At 43.2% G+C, this 20,706-nt stretch overlaps 1 protein-coding gene across 2 annotated transcripts in view; it reads left to right on the plus strand.

Annotated features, from left to right (window-relative positions):
* AGAP3 (ArfGAP with GTPase domain, ankyrin repeat and PH domain 3) overlaps positions 1 to 20,706 on the plus strand; it is a 1,862,985-nt gene that overhangs the window by 1,243,328 nt on the left and 598,951 nt on the right. For both annotated transcript variants that reach the window (XM_085628261.1, XM_085628260.1), the window contains exon 11: positions 17,900 to 18,068. In XM_085628261.1, coding sequence (XP_085484387.1) covers positions 17,900 to 18,068 — 169 coding nt within the window. The remainder of the gene's footprint in view (positions 1 to 17,899; positions 18,069 to 20,706) is intronic.

Genomic DNA, 20,706 nt, shown 5'->3' on the forward strand with positions numbered 1-20,706 from the left:
CCACTGCATACTCTATTACAGCATGCCTCGCAGAGTGAGTAGTGCATGCGCGCTGCCGCTAGGCTCGACCTAACAAGGAGAACCCTCAATGTAAGCAGTGGAAGGATACAAATCATCTGCTCAAAAGTATGGTAAAGAGACTATGCTCCAAGGCAGAAACAACCACGAGAAGAGGAAGGTATTAAAAAAGAAGCAAGCAAATGAGAAAAAAACAAGAAAGCGAACCAATGATAAGCAATTGGCTGACACAATGTCTAAGGTAAGTGTTTGGTATGGTCCACAAGAGGTCTTTTGAAAACAGATTGCTAAAAGCAGGCAAAAACTAAAAACTCTTTTTATGCATCCTGCTACTTCCAAACACGACACTGCCTACACACAAAGAGTACCAGGCCTGCTTAGCACTTTCTAATGTACTCACATCACCACTGAAGAGGTAGCCAAACATCGCCTTCCCAGCCATTGACGCACTTTACAGCTGCTGACGGTCAGCTAGAGACCATCAAAGCTATCGTTTGACTAATGCCCTCTCTTCCAGACCCTTTAAGTGGCTTTCACAAGCTGGAGTAGTTTCTTATACGTCTGATCAAACCTGTTGACTCTTACAGCCACTAACTACTTCTCACAGGCTCTGTCTGACAATGGCTACATGACACCCTAAGGCACGTGCATTGGCATTAACCCGCTCGCTTCCTCTTACAGCCACACATCAAACAAATGCATTTATTAAAAAATGTGGGCAATACCTTACACTCAATCGCTCACTGCCTCCCACACGCATTAGTAACTCCTCATTTATTATCACAGCCACTGACTGACCACCTCAGTGTAATGTTAATTCATGAAAGTATAAGCTACTACTCAATGACTGTCAATGACAGCCTCCCGCCAGACCAGCAGCCACTCATTGCCACTCACAGAATGTCTTGGATACTGACTACTACTGAACACGTTGCAGTAATACTGACATTGTCTGGTACTCACAGCATAATGAAAATGAGTGACAATAGGTGGCTTGCCATAGGTACTAGCAACTTTTCAATGCCTCTGACTGCCAGATATTTTATGCATCATCACAGTCAATGAGAGCCCCTGACTGACGTTCACCGACACGGATTGCCTTCCACAGGCATTGGTAGCCTTTCACTGCCTTTCGGTTTTAGCAAATGTTAACATAAAATAGGCTGTAAAGGGAACTATATGACCCCATTTGTAGATTTGGCAGAGGGAGGGGAATGCCCTGCTTGAGGAAGACAAGTTCGCTGGTTTAGATTAGTGCAGTTCAGCCTTGGGCATTGTCCATGCAGACGGTAGATGGAACCAGTGGTGTAAGTGGGTGCTGCCAGTGGTGGAAGTGGGTGCTGTCAGTGGTGGAAGTAGGCTACGTCCTCAAAATAAACAGTTTAGGGACTTCCATATTTTTAAATTATATTTGTTTTGCAAATTAATCATTGTGCATGACTTATGTGTGGTGAGGGGGTGTCAGAGGACAAGTGTGCCTCTCCAGCAAGAAATGTCGACAGGAAACTGCAACGCAAAAGGTAGGAAGCTGCTATGTTAACTGAATATTTATGCATATGAGATGATATAAGGAAAGCTTCCAGATCCCCGGAGGTTCAGTAGTATGGTTCCCTTCCTAGTGTTTTTAAAATATTTTATTTGTTTTTGGTAAAGAGAATGAAGAGGTGGAGGGAGGATTTAACCATATGAATTAAAACTTTAACAATAAGTTTCTTAACTTTACTCTGTAACATTCAGGCATTGGATGTTAGTAAAGGTGAATTGTGGAGATTTCACCTGGGGAATGCTGGCCACACTTGCAGTATTTGCTTGGTGCAATTTAACCAATATTAAAACATTTCCCAGGGCTTGTTAGGTTCCTAGCCCAGAGGACGGGTCTGCCTGTGTGACTCACTCTGGAAGCAAATCACAAATGTCTCCAGTCAGGCTTATTTTGCCATTTTACTGTTCTAATAAACATATCGGAGCTGACCTATTCCAGCTAGCCACCATGGTGTCCAGAAGGAACTCAAAGTGCAGGAAGTGCTCTTTAGTGATAGCTGTGAAGAGACTACCAATGCAAGCAGTGTGCAGAGGAGTAAGAATTCCTAATAAGTAAAAACAAAAAACAGTAATCAAGCAGTGAGATAGGAGGTTAAGCTTATTAGGAGGTGTATCAGCTGGAAGGTGTTGGAACTGATTGTGGTCTATGTGGGAAGAGCTGTGATATCTTACGTGATAGGAGGTGTCTTCCCTCATTGTGCAGCTGTCAATGTGTAGCTGCATGTTTTGGTTGAGTGGACCAAAGTTAGGTCACAGATAGCTATGTATATTGCACTCCTGACATCCTTTTTTGAGATTTGGTTCCAGTTCTTTGATAGGTATGACACAGAGTTAATCTCAAACCAATACCTCTGGTTACCACAAGAATCATGATCAATTGGATTGTGTGACTCTTCATCATCTGTTGAGGAGGAATCAGTCTTCGCTGCCTTGCTTTTAATTTTCATGTGGTCTTGAACATTTGTGTTTTTGAAAAGAAACTTCCATAATTTCACTGCCTGACTGAGGAAGGAGCTTCCACTGATAAGTTGCTTCAGATGGGGTGTAGATCTTACACAGGATGTGACAGGTGCAATGGTAGCCTGCAGCTTCTGTTTATAACAAAAATGACGAAAAACGCATTGGAGAGTTCACATGATGTAGAAAGCACATCGGTTCACTTTCTGGAGTCCATGATAACTCCTGACTTCTTACTTCAGTTGATGTTGCTGGTGGTAGACTGAGTTCCTGTGGCCACATGGCTGTAGGCTGTTAGTCTTCCATTCTCCACGAGTTATGATCTCTTTTTTGGAAGAGTCAAGTTTAAGGTGATTATTTAGCATCCATTAACTAATAGCTGAAGGCAGTCGTTTAGTCGTGTGTGTAGGTCAACGTAGTTCTCGATGGTTAGATTGAAGAAATTGATGATGTGCGGAACAGGCTGGGGAAGATGTTGACAAGGAGTGGTGAAGCCAAACTCAAGTCATGCGGTACAGCAGAGTGTTGCTGAAAAGAGGTAATCCAAATGGGGATAGTGTTATTGCTTGTGTTATTTAGAACTATAGAATGCTTATCAGCTTCTACTTCCAGAACGTGTGTGTTCTGGAAGTTAGAGCGACTGTTGCTGCAAGGGATGTTGCCAACCGGGGGCCATTCCTGCTACTTAATAAATCATCTGAAAATACTCTCTCGTCCACCTGTCATTGTAAGAGATAGCAAAGTTATGCTAGACCTGTGAGAGTTCTTTGATAGTTCCTTGCATACCTAGGTACCCTAGCCTTTAGTAGGAGGAAATGGTGGTGGGCTGTGTAAAAGTGGTGGAAAGGCCTAGCAGTGTAATTGAGAAATATACTATGAATCTCTCAAATTCCTGTTCAGATGGTTGGGCTCATCTATTGTCAGGGCCACTGGAATTATGCAAAGGAGAGGGCCAAATTATGCGGCAAAGTTTATGTAAATTATATGTCAAGAAAAAGAAAATTATTCAGCACTTTTTGTAATCATGTTTGATAGGCCTGACAGCCTAAGGGTGGTCTTACCCCAACTTTTTGCCTGACTTTCTCCATCCCTCCATTTTTCTGTTCCCGTTTTTGCTGGTTTTAGGACTCTGTATCCTGTACCACTGCTAATCAGTACTAAAGTGCTTGTGCTTTCTCTCCTAAAACATAGTAACATTGGTTCATACCCAATAGGCATGTTTAATTTACGCATTAATTCCTAGAAACGTGCACTACATGTGGCCAGGGGCTGTAAATTAAATGCTACTAGTGGGTCTGCAGCACTGATTGTGCCCCCCACGTAAGTAGCCCCTTAACCAAGTCTCAGGCTTGCTATTGCAGGGCCTGTGTGTGCAGCTTATTGTCACTGTGACTTGGGATTGCAAACTACTTGCTAACCCTTAAAACCCCTTTTTATTACATATAGGTAACCGCTAAGGAAGGTTCTTGGTAATCCAATTGGCTGGGTGCTTTGTAAGTAAAAGATGAGACATTTACTTGCATGTTTTACATGTCCTAGTAGCCTATTTCGTTTTTTCACTGCTGTTAGGCCGTCTCCTCTCAAAGACTAGCTTTGAGAATTCCCTTATATACTTTTAAGTGGTAATTTCCGATCCCAGAGGAGTAGCTTTATCATGTTTGGTATGGTTGGAATAGTAATGACAAATCCTCCTTGCTGGTCAAATTGGATTTAACACTCCTATGGTGGAAATGCCCGTTTTAGAAAGTGGATATTTCTCTGCTCTTAACTTTGCTCTGTGGGCCTGCAGTCTGCCTCCAATACACATCTGGACTGGGTGATAATTCCCCTTTGTTTATTCCCCCGCAGACAGCCACAAACACAGGAAGGCCAGGTGTGGCTGAGCACCTATGTGCATACATCTGCATTCTGATGACCCTGCCTGGGCAAACAGGAGGGAGGGGCTCACACCGGCACATAAAAGTGTGATGGCCTGTCCCAACACAAAGGACTGATGATAGCCTGGCAGACAGGACTGGTTTGAAAGGGCTGCTGGTGCACTTCAAAACTACTCTTTTAAGTCCCCCCCCCCCAACACCAAAGGCACATTTGGGTATAAGTACTAGGTCCCTGACCCCTCCGAAATCAGACGCTTCTGGATCACTGGAGACTGAAACTCTGCCAGAAGCACTGCAGTACTGCCCAAAGGACTCATCTGGACTGCTTTTCTGTGTGCTGCCATGCTGCTTCTTGGGTGGCACCAAGGACTCAACATGACTGCTTTCCTGGTTGTTCTCCTGTTGCTCCCTTACTCTGTGGAAGGAGAGATGAACTCTGCCTTCTCCCCAAAAGTGATCTCCAAGGGCTTGTCGGCTTCCCCCTGTTCTCTTGGAGGTCTCAGGGACATCAAAGGCCACGTGTTTCGTTTCAGCCCCTGCACCACTCCGAGCGTGTCTGTGCCGCTGGCAAAACAGAGAAGTGAACATGGTGCTTCACTTAATCTCCACACCATTCTGAGAGTGCCTGTTGGTGCTGCCTAGTCGAAGTGAGTGTGGTGCTTCCCTTCATCCCATCACTGTTCTGAGCATGTCAGTTGTCGCAGGAAATGCAGAGAAGTGAGTGCAGTGCTTCACCTCATTGACTGCACAGTCTGGAGCATGCTTGTTGCCTCTGGCAAGTCAGAGAGTGATCGTGGTGCTCCACACCATTCTGAGCTTGCCTGTTGCCGCTGGCAAGTTGTAGAAGTCAGCGCGGTGCTCATCTCCTTCCCATAACGTCCTGAGCGTGCCTGCATGCCCTCCCAGCCGCCCCGAAGGTATTGAAACAAAGGAACTCGCTGAGTCCCGAAGCAGATTTGTTCTATTTCTCCTCATGTTTAAAGGATTACCATAACAGCTCTAAAAGATGTCCTTTGGTGTCAAGTACGGACTTTTGACCCTTTCCGGTACAGAGGTATAACTTGTGATATCCTGATTGGATTTCTGTCTTCTTGGTTTTATCCTGCATAGATAAAGATTCTTTATCTTGCCAACCTGGTGTGGAGTCTTGTTTTGTAGTTCATTTACTGTCTTGTTGTATGGGATATTACACAAATACTTTACATATTGCTGCCTGGTCTATGCCAAGCTACCGGGAGAGGGGGGGGGGGGGGGGTTGATGACAGGATAAGTTAGTATTGTGTGGTGACTTACCCTAGCTAGGATTGTGGTCCCTACTTGGACAGGGTGTATACCTCTGCCAAATGAATACTCGGTTTCTAACAGTATTACTTCATTATTTCATAATTTTTAAACTTAGAACTGCTTTGTTGGCATTGCTTGCACCTCAGTAGTGCCAATTTACCATCCAAATATTGCAATGAGCAACAGAAAGGTGACCAGTCCAGCTTTGCAAAGGGCCTACCACTGTGCGGCAACATGTGTTGTTGCATTTTCTTTTAAGTTTAAAGAGCCTCATTGAAGCAAATAAGAACACAGGTACAGCATTACAACAACAGTTGTAGAGAAATTGCAAAAAAATAACAAGCAAAATGTATAGCGAGGTGGAATGAGAACGTAAAATAACTACCATTGTCAAAAAACTAAAACCAAAGGATGAACGCAATCGTGGAAGGTTGTATCTTAAAACAAGATAGCGTTTTACAATTTTCGAAGTGGAAAGAAAGAAAGAGAAAAGAAGAAGAGAAGAAAAGAAAAGAAAAGAAAAGACCAACCAAAAAGAGCAAAAAGAAATCAACGTCTTACCAAATATCATATGTAAGACTATCAAGGTACAATCACTATACAATTTCTTATAACAGAATAAGGACCATACATTGACTTATAGGAACTATATAGGAGAAATGGAACATAATACTCATGGCGGCTGAAAAACAAAGGAACTGTCTTTGTTACATAATGTAGAGGAGGATAAATAATTGGTGAGTGGAGACCAGAAGGCTTCCTTTCGATGAAGTTGCTGAGATGTGATGGCAGATGCTCTATCCAGCCTGTTGTGATAGCAAAGAAGGTTCCACCAAGCAGAAAAAGAGACCTTAGTGGCATCTTTCCAATTAGAGGTAATTGCCTGAAAGGCAATAGCCATTAACAAATCCACAAATATGCCCACCCTTTGAGAACCAAACCAATTTGCAGAATTACTACCCAAAAATATGGAGTAGATATCAAAGGGAAAATTGATAGATCAAATGGAGGAGATTGATTCACATACCTTGGTCCAAAACGAGATAATGCTAGGTCAGAGAAAAAAGGAGTGTAGAAATGTGCTGGGGGTGTTTTTACAAGACCAGTAGTTCGGGGATAAATCGGAACTATACTTGGAGAGAGATAATGGAGTTAAAAACAACTTCTGATAGAAATAATAAAGAGTTTGGGTGGTACTAGCAGTACAATAGGTATGGTGTATGCATGCCCAAATAGAGTTCCATGTTTAAATAGAAAGGGTACGCTGCAAATCGGATTCCCATAGAAGTTCAACTTTACTCTTGGGGCGATTGGGAGAATAAAAATGAAGGTATTTGTAGATATGAGAGGCCCGAAAGGAAAGAGAGGTGGATAAAGGTTCTAAAATGGGGTCTGATGCGGAAGGGGGAGATCCAGAGAGGAGAGAAAACTGGTTAGTTAACAGCAATCTTAAAGAGTCGTACCTAAGAAGTGAGGAGGCAGGCAGGCAAAATTTAGATTGAACTTCCTGAGGAGAAAGAAAATGCGTACCATGTATTAAATGTTTAACCTGAATGAACCCTTTAGCCTCCCAATCTTTTCAAAAGATAGTGCAATTAGAAAGTGTAATGGATTTGTTATGCCAAAGAGGCGAGTCTAGGAACATTTGTAGAGGTGTATGGGATTTGCGAATGACCGGATTGAAGGTTGAAATAAATTGTGAAATGGTGGGGGAATTAAATGAATGAGGAGGATAGGTGAAATTGGCTAACGAGGAAAAAGGGAAAGGATGAATCAAGGATTCCTCCAATCTATGCCAAACCGATGTGGGGGGTTCTTCCGCAGAGGACAAGTAAGGTAACGCTTGACGGATTAAAAAGGAGGAGTGATACTGGTGAAAATAGGGAGAATGGACAGCTCCCCGATCCTTAGGAGCAGACAGGAAAGATAGAGAGATATGAGTTTTCCGGCTATTCCAGAGAAACCTACTGAAAACACCATTAAGAGTTTTAAAACATTTGAATGGAAGTTTCACTGGTAACATGGACAGATAGATGTTGATAACAGGGAGCATCATAATTTTGATTGTTTCCAATCTAACCCACCATGACAGAAATAAGGGGGACCATTTTCCTGCCATATTATTGACCTTTAATAGAGCATCTTCCAAATTAAGCTGAACTGTTCTCACAATTGAAGAGAAATTATTAATTCCCAGGCAAGTAATACTATTGAAGTTCTATTTGAAATCAGTCCCATCAAACATGCTTTTTAAACAATATTTATTTAATGAAAGCACTCCGGATTTAGAAAAATGTATCTTGTATCCAGACAAGGTGGCGAAAGAAGATAAGAGATCTGTAAAGGCAGGCAAAGAGGTAGGGGGATCGGAAATATATAGCATAATATCATCTTCATAAGCTGTAAATTTGATTTCAATTGCCTTGTGTTTAAAACCTCGAAAAGTAGAGGAGTGATGCAGAGAGTGGGGAAAAGGTTCAAGAGAGATGATTAGGCCAAAGAAACTAAAGCATAGCGGTGGATACAATGCTCAAGTTTTTCCAAAGTCTATTTCTTCTCCTTTATGACAAAAAATAAATTGTCTTAGATCTTTAGGACGATCAAATGAGTAGGTCCTTTCTTTATGTGTGACTTTAAAATAGCAAGGGTGCACCAGACCACATCTAACATTCATGGATCGAAGGGCAGGGCGAAAAGAAAGGAACTTCTTGCGATGAGCAGCAGTAGCACGGGCCACATCCTGAGAAAGAAAAAACTCTTTGACCAGACCACAACATCTGCTTTCATTGCTTTGCCGCAGAGAGAACCATTAACTGTTCAGTGTACTCCAGAAAAAGAACAATTATTCCTCTGGGGTGGTTGACTGACGAAGTAGAGGGGGGACCTCTAGGCTTAGGTCCAGTGAGATGGGCATGTTGCAGATTAAGAGTGGTGCCATCCTTGAGACCAACAATTTTATGAATGTGTGATTTTAAAAAGGCGAGCATGTCCAACCCCTCCTCCTCCCCCCCCTCCCCAGGAATACCATAAATTCTAAGGTTATTAAGCCTATTCGGATTTTCCAAGTCCTCCGTTTGCATTTTGAGAAGAGCAATCTCTTTAGACATAGCTGCAACCTTAGGGATCACATTCTGAATGTAGCTGATCTTTTGGTCCACCGCTGACACTCTCAAATCTAAATTGGCACACTTTTCTTCTAGCCTCTGAAGAGTAGCGTTAGTGTCAATCACAAACAGTTTTATAAGCTTTATCTCCTCCATGAGGTCATCCAATGTTATGGGTAGTGGAGATTTAGTAGGGGAGTTAGGTTCCTTCTTTTGGCGTTCAGAGGCAGCAGTAGTAGAGTCCTTGTGGAAGGAAGACATATTGGCAGAGGCACTCTTCTGACTGAGGAAGGAGAGAGGCTCCATATAGATGAAGAAAAAATATGTATTAATATAGCAAAGCCTCAAGAAACAAGCAGTATATAGGAAAGGAATGTTAAACCTATAAAAACTGCTAAAAGGCAAAATTAGACAAAAACCTCTATCTTGTAATTTCGCTTCAGCACTGTGCTGACCAATTGGAGGTGTCTCTAATGACCAAATTGGAGCTAAGAGGTTTTAAAGTCAACAAAGAGGAATCAAAACGAGCTAAAATTGGTAAAAAATTCATTAATGGCTGGCTATTAAAGAGGGTTGAAGCATTTCCAAAATCCAGGCAGTATTAGGAGTGCTTCGAATCACCGCCGCATCCCGCAACGAACAAAATGGCGGGCGCTACTAAAACTCCTGAGGAGAGCGCGGCGGGGAAAACATGGACAAAAAGCAGCTTAAATTAGACAGAAAAGACAGCTACATGTGCCCCGCTTTTCAAGTAGATTTAGTTTATGGTTCGATGCACGGTGCCTCAGCTAGACGCGGCCATCTCGTGGCGGCTCAAGCCACGCCCCCATGTTGTTGCATTTTTAGGAACTTTTTAACCTTTTGAGTTAGAAGCAAAATCTTATTTGTGTTAATATCTGCAGATTAAGCGGCTGATTGTGAATTATGTGGCAAATGCGCCAAATCTGTAATTGTGCAAAAATCGCTGCCCAATCGCATAGTTCCAGTGGCCCTGACTATTGCCTTATCTTGAGACTGAGGCTCCAAAGATGACGGAGCTTTTGCACTGTGATTGCTGTACATTTGCTAATGGCGCACCCTTAACAAGTCCCCAGTGTTTTCATGGATCGTTAAAGTAGCAGAACCTTCAGGTTTGTATAGCAATTTTTGCATTTTGTTCTGCCATAAGTTTGTATGGCAATAAGCTGTAGCATCTGTAACAAATCTGGGTGGTGCAGTTTGACAGCACAATAAAAGCTGCACTGTATTTTACTACTGATCCATGCTTTTAAATCCTGCACTAACAGCAGTAAAAGTTGGAGATATTGTTAGATCCTGTACACTGTATTCGCTGTGCAGTAATGAGTTGAATTGCTATACACAGTTGCATTTATCTTTACATGTCACTGGACAGAATACACAGTAATGTGAAGCTCATTCCTGTTTAAAATGTATCTTAAGTGTGGTATAATATTTTAAAGTGAATGCATGCTTATTATACATTACTAGCAAAAATGAGAAGTTCATCATGACACATATTTGGCAAGGTGGTGTTTTTCGAAAAGCAGCCTATGCGAAAAAGCCCCATGCCACACGTGTTTCTCCTTGTGCCTGGTATCCCCTAACGGTGCCTGTTAGGGCATAACAGACACCGTGGCCTGAAGAGGGCTGCTGCACCATGTTATTCTCCACTACCCTTCAGAACAGTTGTAGAGCTGCCATAACACACCCGTCTTATTGTGTATCTCACAGACTCTATCAAAATGAGAGCCTGAGAGTGACCTAGAATTACCTGATAAAAATATTGTAAGCCTTGCACTTCCCTATGGTAGCCAAAGTCCAAACCATGTCTGCAGGTGTTTACCAAGGGAGCATTGCCAGCTAGAAGCAGATGATCAGAGAGGAGCAGGGCATAAATGAGTTGAGGGATAGGGACAGATTGAGTGGAAAAATAAAACCTGGTCTCAACGCTAATGGTACTTGTGGCAGCTATGACTACAGCGCAGTAAACAGCCCTTACAACGTCACCCCACATGCAATTACAATGCTGTTGTTACAAAGACCGCATTGTAACAACACATACCATTACCCCGTAAGTCGTAACAACGACTTGTGGAGGGGGAGAATGTGTTGGATTTAAAATCCAACACCTTCCCTACTGTCTGCAGAGACTGGAGTTGGAATAGTAAATTATACTATTCCAACATCCAACGCCGCCCTCCGCAAGTCGTTGTTACGACTTGCGGGGTAATGGTATGCCTTGTTACAATGCAATCGTTGTAACAACCGCGTTGTAATTAAATGCAGAGTGAAGGCATGCGTAAAAAGGAGACATATTCCTACAGCGCCACTCGTGCTTGTCACACTCATGTCCTTGCATCATAGGCAAAAAGCACACCCTGCACCTAAACCTGTTCATTACAAATGACAATTACCATTTCCACAATGCTTCAAAATAAACTGACTTCTGCCAATACTGGGCCCTGTTTTCTGAACTCTTCTCCCAACAGGCAAAAGGCCTGTCTCCTTTTCTCCTCCAACTAAGAGGTCAAGAATCAAAAGTAGATTTACCCATGCCATAGCCCTCAACCATGCTGTTGCAAGGGCCTCACTAATGAGCAGCTTTGCCCCAGCTCTACCTGGAATTAAGAGACACTGCTCCATTGGGACAAAACCACTGAAATTCATAAGATATGGTTATCAACACACACAACATACGCTATAATTCGTACCACTCAACATGTTAGTTTGTAGCTGATGTTTTTCTAGGGAATTTCTTTTTTTGTATGATGTAGTTTATTACCAGTTATGCACAAGGCCTGATTTACGGCCAGGCTATGCACCCAATCAACCACGGGAGGCAAAGCCTGCAGTGCATGTCCTTTGGTCATGCACAATGTGGTTGGGCGCGAGGGCCTGCGCATAATCCCTCGTTCCTACCCAATCCTTGCCTTTGGCACTGCATAGAGGGGATTGGAAACAGGACCTGGACCGCAGCATGGTCTGCACTCAACCTGCTGTGGGAGGCCACCCTCACAGCAGGTCAGTTTTGGCAGTGTGCAATGGGAGTTTCACTCTGGCCTGCTGTTCCCAGCGCACCTTCGGCACCCTACCCATGCAGCCCATGGCCTTTGTGGGTGGGTGCAGCTCTTCTTTGGTGTCTGTAATGTGTTCTGTTGGATGTTGTGTGTCTAGTGAGTTCTTGTATCTGCACAATATTGCACCCCAATGTGCTGCCTTATACAGTTGCAATTGTGTGAGTGTTGTTTAATGTTGTGCATGCAGTTGCAATCTCCTTAAAGTCGAACTATATGGAATGTCGGAGCTGTGTTGGCTGGATGGGCAGAGTACTGTCCAACATGTTGTGGTCTATGCAGTGTTGTTAGGAAGGAAATGCTGTTGTGAGTTCTGGAAAAGCGTAATATATGCTGTATTTTCACTGGGCTACAGGTGCATGTGTGGTGTATGGTCTACCGTTTACTGTTTAATTTGGGGCCTGAATGCCACGATGAACTGATGCAGGGCTATTCCTTGGTAGCACAGTACAGTTCATTGAGGGTACACACTCCCAGGCACACAGAACTACTCAGAAGCCACTCAGATAGGTTGTTTTATCCCTCTGCCATGGCTCATTCAAGCAGTGGGGCCTAGTACGAGGACCAGTGAAATGTCTGACATTTGATCGAAGTCCATCACTTTCCCTACCTCAGCTGGAGTCATGGTCAAACCTGTCACTCTTCCACCTCATAACTGTTGCAACTTAGGTAGAGTCGTTCTCTTGTCAATGTTCAAAGTGAATTAGTGCTAGCAATAAGATTGCCTAATGTACCCCAAATGTCAGATTAACCTGAAATAGGTCTCTGTTTCCCTCTCTGGTAGGCTACGGCCTCCATCAAAACAGTCAAATGGGCACCACAGCTAAGCTAAGCCGATCTACTCCTCTCCTTCCTTTTTTGATTTCAGGACTGTTTTTCCACTCAATTCCCCAGACCATGATACTGGGTGAGCTGACAACATTTTGCATTTCTGGAAGCCAATAGGATTATAACAGCCAAGTGCCTAAGTTAGGGTTCTGCCTCACATGCTGTTAAGATCATAGGGGCATATCAGCAACACCCGGCGATAATTATCGCTCAGCGCTCTTAGCGTGAGGATAATTATCGCCGGGAAATGTGGATTTTTATCGCTGAGATAGCGTACTATTAGCAACGCTTATCTCCTCAGATCCTCATGCTAACTGCCTAACGTGAGATTATCGCTGGAAAGCCAGCGATAATCTCACGCAATGTGGCGTTAGCTTGCTGATAGGGACTCACAAACTTAGCCATGATATCCACCCCCCATAGGATATCATGGCTAAGTCAGTCCTGAAGCAGGCGTAAGGAAAGTAGCGATAACAGGGGTTATCGCTACTTTTCCTGACGCTATGCTTCATAGCGTGGGGCTTGATGATAGGAGAAATGTCGCTTAGCGACATTTCTCCTGTCATGTTAGGTCAGGAACGCCCACTTTGCATCTCATTAGAGATGCAAAGCTGGGCGTAAAGAATCTCCACGCTAAAGCAAGGTTTCACGCGGTAGCGTGACCTTGCTAATTAGGCAATTAAATTATCGCCGCTTTTCGTCCGAAAACGGCCCCAAAAACGGCGATAATTTTTTATCGCCTGCTTGTAAGTATGCCCCTTAGTCTTGGGTATCAGATTATCTCATCAGCTGTCCCCTTAAATATTAATCAGTTCTTCTTCCCTGTATGACCCCTCTGTTAAAACACCCAGTGTTCCATCTACAGTCTTTCAACCTCCATTTTGCTGTAAGTGACTTATACAGAGAACTGGGTATATAGTTGCGTGGGCGATGGCTAGCCTGTTGCTGAGGAGCAGGATATTTTGGTCACAGTAGTTTGTCCGTCCTTAGTTCCCTTCCAACATCTTTCTTTATGATCTTCTTGTTTGTGGGATGCTTCAATATAGGAGGGGTTATTGACCCTGACTCTGGAAATAGGAGATGCTGCAGGCACCAGTAACAGACGTGCCACTCGTGCTAGAAATACTATTGGCACTAGTACCATTGTTCCTAACAGCAGGCAAGTGTGCCCTTCTGGCAGCCTGGCCTTCAGTGCCTACGACAACCGACCTTGCTCTTGATGTCTGCTAGTTCACTGGCTGTGATCTTCCACTGTGAAGGATGTTGCAACCCTTTTCTTGTGTTGTGGGGGTAACCTCCACAGCAATATAAATCTATTGGCACATTATTGTTTTTCCCTCTAGATTTGCAGAAAGTTGGATACTGTGCCGACTTGACCTTATACCAAATCCAATTCAAGATGTTGATGTCACTTTCTTTTCTAGTCATGTATAATGAAATCTGGATGCATCGTAGCCTGTTGGAAATTGTATTATTTAGTCACATTCATCTATCTCTCTTTTCCTGATATTTTTGCCACGAGTTTGCTTCATGATTTTTCTCACCTTGGAAATTGTCTCTTGATCTTCCTCTGGATCCTGCTCTGCTCTTCTTTTTGAATTTCAGTATCTGGTGATCTTTTCCAGTTCTTGGATGGAGAAACGTGTTGGTGTTCATGTTTATTAGATCCCCTGAGTATGCTGTGGTTACAGTAAGTAGATATACTTTCACCTGGCAGTCTACTGCAGGCAAGAAGGAGCATCCGTTGCTTCCAGCCCTTGAGAAGGATGTGGCAATTGAACTGGTTTCTGGAGAAAGTGCTCTAAGTGCTCCATACTCTCGGGCATGGCCCAGCTACAAGAAAATCCTCTGGGTGCGTCTGCTCATTATCCTGCGCAGTGCCCTGTGTGGGTGTGCATTAAGAGTAGCATTCGAGATGAGGGTGAGAGATGATGCTTGAACTATGGAAAAAGAACAGTGATGCTGCGGAAGAGGCGGAGGGGTGGATGTTAGTCTACAAGTAACATTTCATGCTATTGGCATTGAACAGAGATTTAAAATTCCCGAAATTCAACATATTTATAAAAGGAGAGGAGGGAAAGAGAGCATAGCTGGAGCCCTCAGATCCCGGTAGTATCCACTCACCACACCGTTCTCGATTAGCCACTCCAGTGCACTGAACAGACCTCCTTCCCTCGCCTCATGCTTTTGCCACCAGGAACTCTCCACACCATAGAAAATCTCAGCACTTAAGATCTGTTCTAGGGAATGACGAGTTCCTCCTCCCCCATCTGGTCTCCCCAGTACACCCTGACCAGAGCACCTAGAGCAACTTTCAACACTCCGGGTCTCCATTTTCTAGGAGCAACATCGATACCATCTGGGCAAGACAATCCGCTCATTCAGATCAGTAGCCTCTGATTGCACACACACTGCCCTTCTCAAATGCCTCCAGCCTTCTCCCAAGTCATGGAAACTGACTACTAGAAGCTAGGCATCTACAATGCTGAGATAGAAGTTTATGGGGAGGATACAACTTTGTACATTTGTTATTGAACAAATGCCTCATCCCTACCATCCTGAGGGGTCTCCCACCTCACTAAATCACCAAGTCAGGGCCCTCTCGTCTCATGTTGGATGGGAACACCCCCTCCCCCCTCGATTCAACACAAGTTCCTCTATGTGGCACCTTGGTAAGGTGCTACTTCAGGGTCCTGACGGAGATATGCCTGACACATTTCATACATTGATATGCTAACTTCCAAACCCTTATACTCTCCACAGTCCTCCCTCATACATCTCCCTGATTTACAGTTAAATTCAGCAGCATAGGACCATGCATATTGCAACATCCACTGGCCGGTCCTTTGCTACCTTGAGGAAGTATCCCATAAATCAGTGAGCTGCTATAGAAACGTTCCACTCGTACAAGTATTAAGCTTCAAAGCCCAGACAAACCAATAATGCAGCTCCCTCACCCCACTGTGTGAACACTGTGGCTGTCGTCCAGAGAGCCCCATAATTCTACAAATGCCCTGAAACTTAGATATTCTTAACCATCTTTAACACTACTCCTTGGTTTCACAGGGATCTACCAGAGGCGAAATCCAGATAGAGTAGACTACAATCCATCTGCTTAGGTTGTTTAGGAAACCAAGCGTAAACTTTGGTGACCTGAATTCCGCCCTGCACTGCACAAAAAAAATTGTTTTCTAAATGGATCTCTTATCACAAAACACCCTGACCTGAAGCATCACCCTTGACCCCCCACCACCCTGCTGCAGCATGACTTAGCAAAGTCCAGGCCCAAACCGAAAAACTGAAGGGCCATGATCTCACCTTCCAGTGAGGATCGGGATTTATGTCCCAGTGCACTTTGTCCCAACTGGAGAGCTACATTGGTAGCTCACTATCCAAGAGAACACCTGCAGCAGCACAGCCTGAGGTGGTGAAAGTGCAAATGGAAGCTCTAGTGTGGCTAAACATTAGCACCAGTACCCCTGAGATGAGCTGTTGAATGAAACAAACCCTCAAAACACGCTTGTTCCAAAGATAGAATGTGGAGATTAAGTCACCAGTTGGCATACATCAAGAATCCAGAGACTTGCATGCGGTGGGTACTAAAAGCATTGCCCACCCAGTGGATCGCAGAACCTTGAAACAACAGACCACCCAAAAAGAGGAAAGACCCACAACCCACTAAGCAGCAGGACCCAACAATACCCAGTAGCAGTAACAACACTTCAAGCCCCCAGATGCCCCAAAAGCCGCCCAGCAAAAGGCATGGACTCCCCTTGTTCTAATCCTGAACCCTAAGTAGAGAAGCCCAGCACAGCCAACCCAGCTTTTAAGGATCCAGAGCATTGCTCGAAGGTTTGCAGAACAGGAGGGAGCAGAGGCACAGGTACCTCTTGCTTGACCAGCGGCAGTCAGCACAGAGCCACAAACATTGCATTAGAAAAGAGCGATCTAGAAAATAGAACTGGAAACCAGCACGCCCAAAGATATCCTGCTGCCATCCAAGATAACCAAATATCTGGTTGGCCAAGCCCAACACCTCAAAACAAAGAACTCAGCCTTTACCACTCAAGGTAGTAAAGTCAAAAGACAAAAGAAAAGTAGTAACTTTGTTCTTGTGAGAGTGGTTCCTGAGACTATGGCTGGGTGAAGGGGACAAAGGAATCCCATCTGTGGCACAAGGGCTCAGGAGAACGCCTCACTGAGAGACATACATATATGTAATATATAATTGTCCAGGCCTAATCGCTGTTAAAATGTAATCCTGAGTGAATTTGCAATTTGCATATATATTTATCTTTAACCACTAGTATATGTAGTAGACCTTTGTACTTACTACCATTCCTATGTGATTTTAGAGTTTATCTGTTTGTATCTCTTCCTTGATTGACTCTACAACTTGCACATTTGCAATTTTTTCCTCCTTTCGCTCCACTTGTACATTTGCAATTTTTTTTTCCTGTTTATATCTCTCATGTAACTCATGTAATCCAAAGTCCTTATGTTACGCAACTGGTTCTTTTGTAAAGAGGGTAATGTTCGCGCTATATAAAATCGCATTAAATAAATAAATAAAAATACCTGGTGGCCATATTGCATCAGTACTGTAATCAAAGAAACAGAATCATCACCTAAAAGAAAAATAACTTATGTGAAAAAAAAGTGCTTCCGCCAGGATTTGTTATTGATGTACGAGAAGGGATCTGTGACCTATGTGTGTGTGTAAGGTGTTTGTATGTGGTTCATCCATCACTTCTTCACTAAAGGCATTCCACAACCATTTGGGCAGGAGGAGCAAGACGGTGATACTGTATAGCAGATATGTGTCTGCAGCTAACATTCTGCCACTTGGGTGCCCCATTGCATATGCTTCTGGACCATGTGCCATCTACCCAGGTTCCCAGTTATCTGCTGTGGTCCCCCTACTATTGTCTCGATGATGGCATTTGCTCAGTCTACTTCAGGCTTTATGCTCTGTCACTCAGAAATATAATGGTGGGAAAACAAATCTATACTGATGTGCATGTTAAAGTCGTTACTGTATTACGTAAACTGTCCTTGTGTATATTGTATTTATTACAATGTTTACCATTTTACGTGACTTCTCATTTTAAAGTTAATCCTGCCCTGGCGTAGGGAGAGTAACTATACCACAATCACCAAATAACTGGTAAATATATGTGATAATAGATCTTGTCTGTCTATTCATGCTTCCTAGGATTACATGCAGAACATTCATGGGAAAGAGATTGATCTTCTACGAACAACAGTAAAGGTACCTGGAAAGAGGCTGCCAAGAGCAACAACAGGAGGAAGCACTACTACCAATCCAAAAACAAATGGTTTGACGAAAGAGAAGAGTGTAACGCAACTCCAGCCTACTACTGGTAAGAGAGAAAACTGGGGAAATCATTATAGAACAATTGAGAGAGCAATACACTACTTGTCGCACAATACCCAGGTGAGAGTAAGCTCTGCATAACTCATCACGGAAACACAGCACAACTCATTGCAGCTAACCTTGCTCCAAGTGAGTAGTGACTTCAACATTGCAGAAATACTTGATTAAATGAACTCCCCTATTTTACTAACTCGCAGTAGCTTGGCATCTTATTGTTTGTTGAGTTCTGTCCACTTCAACTCCCCTTCCAACAGACCTAAGGACAGGACTTAAACTTGTCAGGGTGAAACACAATCAAACCCCAAATTAACCTGTGCTTAAACCTCTGATAGGTTGGCACAAAAGCAGTCAGGCTTAACTTAGAAAAGACTGATAGGTAGCAGTGTTTCCTGTAAGGGTAAGAACCGCACATCAATAAGAGCAACGTATTTTGTGACTGACAACAATAAGCGTGAATAATTATGTTGCTATAGTTACAGCGGGGTGCTAGAGTATCTTTAAACACCTACTACCTAGAGGTGCTATAAGCACGTTACAAAATAAAATGCATATGAATACACTGGAAAAAAAGCTGTTACAGCACACCCATTAATATGTAAAACAATCCAAATACAGTATTGGACAAGTACTAAACACAATCTGAATTCCAATATATTCCTAAACCTATGTTCATGAGGACAATCCAATCAGACAAATAATATGCAGAACATTTGAATAGTCCAAAGACGTCATCAGGCGATAATTCTTTCACTTTTTATTAATTACTCAAGGATTCCCAGCACACGATTTTGCCGTCACGTGTTTTGTCTGTACTCAGACTTTTTCAAGGCTGGAAAAAGTAGATATCATACAATCAATGCCCTATATACATACAAAAATTTTAAAAACCTAATACAAAAGGATAAAATCCCTCATAACATTCGGTATTAACCGATCCATTCTAATATGGTAGAGGAAGATAAAACCTTACACTACATCAAAAGTTATCTTCAAACACGCTCAGAATTTCTTATTGTTAAACTAAATTTAGACGAAAGATGGGAGGAAGAGATCAAGAAAAAGCCAGTGTCCAAATAATCAAGAAAAATAGGATACGACGAGAACAATAGTGTCCCAATCATGCAATAGAAAAAGAAAAGAATAACATAGAACCAAGTGATGTTTCAAAAGGAATTTCAAATGTAACTAAAGTTGTGATATGTTGAAAAGCACCATACACCCAAGTGTATTGATCCTAAATCTAGAAACTATAAAATAAACCCACCGATATGGGAATAATGATATAGTACAGTCCAGTGTGGATGATTCCAAATTGCACTTCCGTTGGCGTGTTCTGCACGGCAGGGCTACAATGAGAAGTTCTGGTCATCCATAAGGATGTCGTCAATGAAGGGCTTGCAAGGCGAAGGCGTCAGGCGTCAGGGATGCAATGCGCAGCAGGGGTTCCAGTGAGACAGCAGGCTGTGATGCAAAGTACGGGGATGCTCTGCGATGGTTCAGAAGCAGCTGTGAAGAGATGCATCACGCTACATCGGGTCGGTTCACAGACCACAGCTGGGCTGGCAGAGCACCTTCAGGCCCATTGCCAAGGGTCCAGGAACTGAGATGCCAACACTTGGGGAGCAAGACTCACAGCAAGGAGAGTCCAGGTTGTGGGTTCAAGGTGGTTGGAGCCTTTTGTGCCCCTGAGTCTCTGATCAGTATACCAGCTAACTAGACCTTCAAATCACTCTGGTGGTTCTGCGATCAAGATGAATTTCCAGTCTTTTACTCAGGCAGCAGGGCAGTAGGGCAACAGAGCCACAGTCCTTCTTGCAGAGCAGCTCAGCAGTCCCCATGAGTCTTCCACAGATCCAGAGGTATACTGAAGACTTGGTTGTAAGGGGCCATTATTTATACCTGGTGCCAACTTTGAAGTAGGAAAAGATTCTGAAGGTCCCCCCCTAGAGGTGTTTGGAATTTCCTGCCTCCCTTTCCTCAGCCCAGATTGTCTAGGGTCACAAAATACTATTTGTCAAACCCTTTGTGAGTGTACTCAGGCAGAGTCTTTGTGATGTGCAAATGTGGTAGGTGACAGTTCCTTCCTCTTTTCAAGTCAGAGATGGCCCATCCTGTCAACACCTATAGTTGGTTGTTTCACTGTCTGGGAGCAATACTCTTAAGACCAAATGCCAACTACACCTTATCATGTGACCCAGGATACAAGCTGCAGACACCAAATGGTTGAGATAAGAAAATGCAAACTTTCTAAAAGTGTTGGGTAATATTGCAAACAATAGATATATTTGAAAGTGCATTTAAATAAACTTAACAAGTATTTTTAGATCTGTCTAAAAGTGGCATTTATAGAATCATGACTTAAAATCCAACTTTACCATTAAAGAAGGCTTTAAGTTACAATTCTTTAGACACCAAACTCAATATTCCCACCTGCTTCCAATTGAAAGTTAGTACTTATTAAATGTAATAAGTTAACCCAGTGTTATCCAACGGGAGAGGCAGGCCTTGCAGTATTGAAAAACGTAGTTAGGGGTTTTTTAGTACCATGACATGTAAAAGTTGAAAGTACATGTTCAACTTTTTAAATACACTGCGTCCAGTCCTATAGGCTAATTAGGGCCTAC

The sequence above is a fragment of the Triturus cristatus genome, chromosome 10, assembly GCF_964204655.1.
Source record: "Triturus cristatus chromosome 10, aTriCri1.1, whole genome shotgun sequence".
Taxonomy (NCBI): Eukaryota; Metazoa; Chordata; class Amphibia; order Caudata; family Salamandridae; genus Triturus; species Triturus cristatus.